This window comes from Cryptotermes secundus, unplaced genomic scaffold, assembly GCF_002891405.2.
Source record: "Cryptotermes secundus unplaced genomic scaffold, Csec_1.0 scaffold1322, whole genome shotgun sequence".
Lineage (NCBI taxonomy): Eukaryota > Metazoa > Arthropoda > Insecta > Blattodea > Kalotermitidae > Cryptotermes > Cryptotermes secundus.
Genome location: NW_019731293.1, coordinates 1742 through 10536, shown reverse-complemented (window position 1 = coordinate 10536; position 8795 = coordinate 1742). Strand labels below are relative to the sequence as shown.

The 8795-nt window shown below is 46.4% G+C and overlaps 1 protein-coding gene across 1 annotated transcript; it reads right to left on the bottom strand.

Moving 5' to 3' along the window:
- Positions 1-7593: 7593 nt before the first annotated feature.
- LOC111866977 lies at positions 7594-8205 on the bottom strand. Its single transcript, XM_023856375.1, has one exon. It carries the CDS (start codon positions 8203-8205, stop codon positions 7594-7596), a length of 612 nt encoding a protein of 203 aa, XP_023712143.1.
- Positions 8206-8795: the final 590 nt, after the last annotated feature.

Here is an 8795-nt window from a genome sequence, read left to right as displayed (position 1 = left end):
CAGTTTGAAGCCAGACATTGGCCATGCCTTGAGAATAGTGGTGCAACCGTCCCATCGCTCGTAGCGTCCTTCCCGTTACTGCTGCTGCTGCTTCCTCTTCTTTAGGTCACTCCCGTATCCCCCTTACCACGATGGTTGTTTTTTTATCTCAGGGTAGGTTTGGGCACCAGTGGTAGGTAGGAAACCTAGGAGTTCCTTGTAGGTCATGAGAATCCTCTCAGGGAGTTTGACGGGTTACATTCGGGGTGACCCTCTTTACTGAACGCCAGACTAACTCAAATGGTGGTTGCTTTTATTTATTTACACTTATTTTATTGCACTTGATTGCACGCGTGGGGGATTGCTAAACTGCTATAACACCCTTTTACGGATGTTCTTTTGTTTATTCCACTCTCGGAGTACATCGGACACGTCTAGACTATTCAATGTCCCACTTTTGTGTCTGTGTGGCGTCAGCTTCGCCCAAAGAGTGGTGAAGCCAACCCACGCAAATTCCATTACATAGGTTCACTACTTAGGTAGTGCTTGCTGATTGGTTGTAACGAACTAATTATTTTGAATTCGACCAATAAGGTCTCGACTTAATTGCCCTTAAGGAAAAAGGCAACCAAAGCTCTCAGGATCCCCACTGACCATATCCTGTATGTTGTCATTTTAGTGGTGAAGTCCCTTAGCTTATTGTGCACAAGTTATGGCGTGCATTCCTGGGCAAGAGGTCCTAAATGGGTTACCTACGGGCAGTCCTAAACTCCGTTCGGCTTCAGTGGAACATGAAGGCAGTATCTTGTATCATTCAGCAGGCATTAATATCGAGATGAAATGGGAACTAGGATTACAGATTACTGAAAACTTAGGAATTATTGTGAAGGAAATTTCTGGAATATTAATGATAATTATTTGGAATGATTGGTTTAAATTTTTGATAGTTGACAAACAGTTTTAGACAGATGTCAGTTGAATGCCTTGAAGTGTTGCAGTTCTGTTTATTATAACAAGCAGTTCTTAGTTAAGTATTATTTATAAATTAACTCCAAAAATATTGTATCTGAGAAAATATAAGGCTTCTAAAACTGGGCGGACTTGTTACACATGCTGTAACTAATGTTGGCTGCTTTTGTTTCAGTAATTTCACTAAAGTTTGAAGGTACTGGTTTTTCCCATATGTCATGTGGTGAGGGGGAAGGAAAGTTGTTTTCTGCGTAGATATGCTGCGGTGCATGAAGATTGGTGTACTGCTTCGTTCCCTGTCTGCCTCTTGCTGACGCAGTGCTATGTATCCTGCGCTTGGATCAGAAGCTTTGTGCTGAATGAGGATGAGTAAAACATGATTCCTCCGTAGTGTATATGAGTTGAAATGCAGGATCTTCATGCAGTTCATTCTGTGATGGCTCTGTTGTGTGTTGGTCTAGTTGAGTAAGAAAGTTGGAGTAGCTGGTAGTGTTCATTACTAAGAATTGCAATCACTTTCTATACTCTCTGCTTTAGAACTGGTTTTGAATGGTAGTGTAACGTGTTACGTTACTGAAGACGCCGTTCGGATTAACTGGTTTATTTAACAATCTAGAAGTATCGGCTACAATTAATTACAACAATGTTATGGGTTTACCCACGTTACAACCCTATACAAAAATCTGTCCACTGTATCACGATCCACTCGTTACATCTAAACTCGGTGACTACCACAATTCAATTCAACTCGTAACTCGCCGTTGGCTAGATTCCAACTCAACTCGTAGGCTGCTGTCTTCAGAACTGTCTATGGCGGCTGTGTAGTTCCCTTATACAGTCGCAGTGTTTGTCTGTTGCCGTGTCAACAGCGTTGTTGCGTGCCACGTCAGAGTAGGAAGCGGTACCGGGTCATAGTGGGAAGATGTGAAACGTCACAGTGCGGGGGCGGGAACGCCGACCGTCCCGCAACAGCGACAGCACTCGATGCCGCCACCGCTGGCGAGGGGGGGTGTCCTCCATTGCGCAAAATTGAATACTGCTCCCTCCTCAAGGCTGTTCGTTGGGCGATAGAGCCAGACTCTGTCGCCTTCGTCGTAACCTGCGGAGTTGGCCAGTTTATCGTACCGAGTTTTCATCCGGTCACTGGCAAGCTTCAGGTGTTGCCGGGCATAATTCTGGATGTCGTGCAGATGATCCACCCATTCGGCTGCATACTCGGTTGTGGGTTGTTCTTTGTCTCGGGGTACTCCAAACAGCAGGTCGCAGGGTAGTCGTAGTTCTCGACCGAACACTAGGCCAGCAGGGGTCAAGCCCGTAGTGTCGCGAGTGTATGCCCTGTAAGCTAGGAGAAAGGGGGGTAAACTCTCATCCCAGTCCCTTCGGTGGGATGCGACGACCTTCCGCAAGTGCTCCTCTATTGTCCCGACGTAGCGTTCCACCATTCCATCCGACTGTGGGTGCAGGGGTATTGTGCGCGTCTTGCTCACTCCCAGGCGTTATAAAACTTCTTTCAGTAGATGAGACTCGAAGTTACGGCCTTGGTCACTGTGCAACTCTCGAGGTATGCCGAAGCGGCAGAAGAAGTTGGCCACCAGAACTTCCGCTATTGTTGAAGCCTCCTGATTCGGGATGGAGTACACTTCTTGCCACTTGGTGAAGTAGTCCATAGCGATCAGTAAGTATCGGTTTCCTTGATCACTTCGTGGGAAGGGCCTTGCGATATCAATGGCTACTCTCTCGAAGGGAGCCCCGACATTATACTGGTGCATTTGCCCACGATTCCTGGTCCGCGGTCCCCGACAGGCTGCACATGTGTCACACTGTCGACACCATTTCTCAATATCGGTTCTTGCTTGGAGCCAGTAGAATCTCTGCCGAACCATATTCAGCGTTTTGTAGTTTAGCATGGAAATGTTAAGAAATATATTTTAATATTTTGAGTTTTCCTTGGCTCTTGCATCGCGACCACAGTGATTTATTGTGCCTCCCCTTCTTTCGAATGAAGCGTAGGATTTTTTACATGGGGACACCGAAATAGTAACTTGGTTCCGTAAAATACTGACCCAAGTGACGCAATCTTAAATAAGCTAAGGCCTCACATTTGCACAAGATATGTGTGGCTGCTTCATTTTCTTCTTGACAGCTCTCACAAGTTGGTCTATTACTTAGTCCCAGTTTGAAGATGTGTCCTTTGAGGTAACGGTGTCCTGTAAGTAGTCTTACAATCCATCGTAGCTGGTTCCTGTTTAACTTCAACAGTTCCTTCGCTCTTTTAGTAGAGGGTCCTCATATGAGTCCCTTTGCTTGCCTGAGTCCAGTCAAGGATCACCAGTACTTCTTGTGAATCATACATATCCAGGCCCCGATTGTCTTTCTGGCGATTCCAATAGAGATGCCACAGGCTTGTTCAGGTTCTGTGAACAGATGTTCAGCTCCAATCTTGGCCAATTGGTCTGTTATTTCTGGCATTTTCTCAGAATGCAGTTTTGGCTTTAGCCTTGGGGTGACAATGATATCCGAATTCTAGCTGTATCTTAGAGTGCTTTAGTGCCTCTTGGTGTCAGTGAAATTGTGTTTTTGTTAGATGATATCAAAAGTAATCCCATCTCAGATGTATTTTCCTGCACCTGAAAACCTCAGTTGACTGTTGTTCTAATGAGTGTAGACTTTTTCTTGTCGATTCTCATACAAGACCCACTGGATTATAGGTTGCACTATTATGCCGTGGTGGCAGGGGGCGTGGAGGTACCCCTCCTTGCCACCACTTATTACGCCGTAAGGGGTTAACACAATAATCCTAGATTACCCTCAGCTAGGATTCTTCTGGTTCTGGACTTCCTTCGTTGCATACAGCTGCCACCATCTTATTACATCTTAAAAAGGGGTGATGAAAGTACTAAGGGCCGGTAGTGCGGTGGTCGAGCGTCTTCTGTTGGCTGGCCCTTTCATGACTGTCACCTCTTATTATTGGCGTAGAGCGGGCGTGTCAGGTCTGAACCGCCTCTACTTATCGACTGTCACACCATATATTGTCCTCTACGACAGGGGTGGATTGGATATCTCACCGCTGTCGCCAATTATGTCTTAGTGACAGTGGGTAGGTTAAATACAACTACTAATTCCTTACGGCTGCCATAAGTAATGCTTCAATGTAAGGGGTGAGTAAAATCACAGTTACTCTTTCTCTAAGTCAGCTACCTTGCGTTGGCCGATCCACACCTCTGCCGTCACTTTGTTATGCTTGAACGGGGTTAGAAATCATTACTAATTTAGTCCGTCGCCACCCTTTCCGTTAGGATGTTCGCTGCATTCGGCCGCCGTCGACTGCCTGGGGTCAGTTCCAGCTCTTCGCTTGGGACTGGGAAACGGAGGGGTTTGTGAGGGTGAATTCTAACTCTCGGTACAACCTATCCTATTTACACTCGTCTATTTACAATAAAAGAATGCCGACGTCTGTCGGTTTACACATGGTCTCGTTGCGTTAATAGTTCTGATTTACATTCTAATCTCTCGCTTAGAGCAGATGGCTCGAGACTCTCACTGTATCATTACTATTACTCGATACCATCTCTGTCCTACCCTAGGTCCCTGATCTATTTACACTTTAATTCGTATTCTATTTACAGTATTAATAATACCGACTCTCAGTAGGGAGTACATCATCTCTATACGTCGTCAGGCTATCGTTTCATCATAATCTCCCCTTCTGGGGTGTAAGACTGAATCTGTCTCTCTCTTTCTCCTTACTGTTTCGACTCATTTTGCATTTCTCCACTATCCTAGCATAAAGTTTCACCCTTAACTTATTCTGCCCCTAAAGTTATACATATTGAAAGCCTACATATATTTATCACAAAAATCAGTAGTCGTAACTATAAACACAAATGTGCGTGATCTGCACACTACCAGTAATCATAACACTCTATCTAACGCCTACCATCTTTACTACACTAGCAACCTTGCCTATTACTTGTTACATGGTTTCTAATATTCCACCATAAGGGCTCGCCGGGCACACTGGACATTGCTTTCACATTTAACAAACAACACTTTTATCAAAAACCATAAAGTTTAACAGCATGGCTAGTATGCGTAAACGTGGCTTACTTGAAATAAGAGATGCAGGCTGAATTCCACCACTTGTAAGACCCATATCGAATAGAGCCTCCGGCTGACAACTGGTTATTACGTTTTTAGATCAGATCCCCATTGAGTTTTCTTTCCATTTTTATACACTAATTTTGCTGGCGCTGCAGTTGGCGAAAGAGGGAGGTTCACTCCTCCTTTCGTCCTCAATTTCTAAAGTGGTATATTCTAATTGGTTAAATCCGACTTGTCGCGGACAAAACGTGGCGCCGCCCTCTTTGCATTTTTTAGTTCGCGGTCTCCCAGTGTTTACAACGTCACTTCTAAAGTGGAGCGATTGCGCGCCCTTGCTGACTATAACATTCTTGACCTCGATCGCCTGGCCAAGTGTCGCCATTCTAGCTTGATTGCTGTAAACGCTTTTCGTAATGTTTAGGCAATGTTTTTTTTAGTCTCGAAATTGCGGCGCAATATGCACTATGTCCTTTTGGGCCATATTCAGGTACAGTCTCATCTTGGGAATCCAGATATATAGCAGTATTCTTTCTGTCATGCAGAACAAACTCAAAGTTGCCTTTGTACTGCTGTACAGAAGTTTCTGACTTTGTAAAGAATTTCCTGTATATGTAAGTTTTGAGGTTTTCACGGCGATGACTATGAGGAAAGTCGTTTTCTGGGTTTAGGCTCCGTGTATTCTTAGTTTTGTCCGACGTTTCGGAGGAACGTATCGCCTCCATCTTCAGAGCAGGTGAATGGCCTGGAATGCAGAGAGCAGTAGCTGTAGTGATAGGAAGTGAAAGGCGCTGCTTATATACGAAGTAGGGGGAGGGGGGGTGGTTAGGGAGAGCGGGACAATAGGAGCAGTGGAGAGCGATTAAGGCCATATATGGTGTTATGTGCTAAGGGAGGGGGGGAACGGCCAGTGAATCCAGGAAACTGGAGGTCAATACCACTAGGAAGTTGCGGTAGACAAGAAGAACCGGTTGGTTGGGGACAGGCTACTGACATCAATTACATGATTACAGGGTACAGGCTACTGACGTCAATGACATGACGTAGAACTGGTGTGGCTTCTTGGATTTCTCTTGAGGGAAGAGATGAGAGGCTTCCATGACTTGTTGAGACTGAACCCTGTTTCTTTGTTCATGTTGTTCGGATGGAGCTCGATCTCTACGGCCTCCATGATTATGCGGTCTAGGTAACGGCTCTTACTGGTGATTATGGCGGTTTTGTGAAACTGCATACGGTGGTCTAGCTCGATGCTGTGTTCAGCTATGGCTGACTTGTCCGGATGTTCTAATCGTAAATGCCGTTGACGTTCTTTCAACCTGGTGTCCACAGAACGGCCCGTCTGCCTGATGTAGACCTTGCCGCACTCGCATGGAATTCTATAAATTCTCGGTGTCCTCAGTCCCAAGTGATTCTTGACAGGCCGGAGGAAATTAGATATTTTCTTTGGGGGCAGGCCAACTGATTCGATGTTGTGTCGGGACAGCACTCTGCTGATCCTGTTGAATATAGTCCCGACAAAGGGCAAGAAGGCGACAGTTTCTCTGCGGTCATCATGTTGATTGCTGTTGGGATGGCGGTTGAGGGCCCTGTGGATCTGCCGGTCGTTATAGCCATTGCGTCTGAAGATGTCCTTCAGGAACTCCAACTCCGCACGCAGACTCTCTTGATCGCACAGAGCTCTGGGCCTGTGTACCACTGTGGACAGAGCTGCCTGTTTACTGGAAGGGTGATGATGGGACCTGGCACTGAGATAGAGGTTGGTGTGTGTGGTTTTGCGGTATACTGTATGGCCTAGAGAGCCGTCGGGTCTCCTGTAAATATCTATGTCTAGGAAGGGGAGCTGGCCTTCACTTTCGGTTTCCATGGTGAACTGAATGCATGGGATGATACTGTTTAAGTGGTTCAGGAAACCCTTCAGGTTGTCAGGTCCGTAGGGCCAGATGACGAAGGTGTCGTCCATATATCGAAACCAGCATAGGGGCTTGAGTTGGACCAAATCCAGCGCCCTCTCCTCGAAGTCCTTCATGTAGAAGTTGGTGATGACCGGAGATAGTGGAGAGGCCATGGCTACACCGCCAGTCTCTTCGTAGAACTGGCCATCGAAGCTGAAGTAGGACGTGCTTAGGACATGGCGAAAGAGTCTCAAAACATCTTAGGCGTAGTTTCCTCGTAGTAGATCCATAGTGTCCTTGATTGGCACTTTGGTGAAAAGCGATACCACATCGAAGCTAACCATCATATCATAAGGGTTTAATCGGAGGGATTTTATGGTGTGGACAAATTCGGCAGAGTTTCTCACGTGGTGTGGGGAGTCACAGGTGTAGGAGTTAAGTAGGCCAGCCAAATGTTTGGCCAAATGATAGGTTGGGAGCCAATGGTGCTGATAATTGGTCTTAATGGTATGTCATGTTTGTGTATTTTGGGCAACCCATAGTCTCGGTGTTCTGGAACATTGTGGTCGTAGTTGTTGGCAGATCTCTTCAGGGAACGAAGACTTCTTTAGGAGAAGCAAGATCTTGCGCTCTATGGTTTCAGTGTGATCCTTTTTCAGCTTCTGTAGGTCTTATCCTCTAAGAGAGCAGCAATCTTCTGTTTGTAGTCAGAAGTGGCCGAAACCACGGCAGCATTACCTTTGTCAGCCGGAAGAACCGTGAGCGTCTCGTTCGATTTTAAGGCTCGGAGAACTCTTCTCTCGGCACCAGTGAGTTTGTCCTTGGGTTTGTTTGAGTCCTTGAGGATCCTGACTGTCTCCTGTCGAATCTCCTCTGCAGTCTCTTCCGGTAGGGCCATTACAGCCTTTTCAACCCCGCACAGGATGTCCTTAACTGGGATAGAACTAGGGGCTACCGCAAAGTTCAGGCCCTTGCTCAGAGAAGAGTAAGCCGCTTCTTCCAAGGGTACACCACTTAGATTGACCACAGTCTTCCTGTTCTCATGAAGTTTGGGTGGATGTTGTGTCTTCTGCAAGTTGATGAACTTCTTGCACTGTCTGGCTCTAGCTTGGTCACCGATATTAGCAGCTTTCTGGGTTGTGATGCGGTCGGTTAGGTACCAATCAACTGCGGACAGGACTCGGGCTAAGAGAAGATGTAACTTAATCAGCTCTCTTGAGACAGCGTCAAGTTCTCGCCTTGTGTAGTGGATGCGTTCACGTAGCATAGAGAAGCTGGTGCGTCTGTAGATCCTTTTGGCAGCCTCAGAGGTTATGTGGTGTTGGAACTGAAGGAAATGAGGTATGATGCCATGTTCTCTGCATCTAAGGAGGAAGGGAAGGTTGCACAGTAGCTTGGACTTCTTGGTACGCAGCGTCTCGAGTCTACGAGTGTGTCGATGGGTAGCCTCCCCATAGAGGAATACTATGTAAGTTTTCAGGTTTTCACGGCGATGACTATGAAGAAAGTCGTCTTCTGGGTTTAGGCGCCGTGTATTCTTCGTTTTGGCCGACGTTTCGGAGGAACGTATCGCCTCCATCTTCAGAGCAGGTGAATGGCTTGGAATGCAGAGAGCAGTAGCTGTAGTGATAGGAAGTGAAAGGCGCTGCTTATATACGAAGTAGGCGGGGTGTGGTTAGGGAGAACGGACCAATAGGAGCAGTGGAGAGCGATTAAGGTCATATATGGTGTTATGTGCTAAGGGAGGGGGGAACGGCCAGTGTATCCAGGAAACTTGAGGTCAATAGCACTAGGAAGTTGCGGTAGACAAGAAGAACCGGTTGGTTGGGGACAGGCTACTGACGTCAATGACATGAT

Excerpts from the sequence above, each read along its gene's own strand:
- LOC111866977 (XM_023856375.1), bottom strand. The coding sequence starts at position 8,205 with ATGCTACGTGAACGCATCCACTACACAAGGCGAGAACTTGACGCTGTC.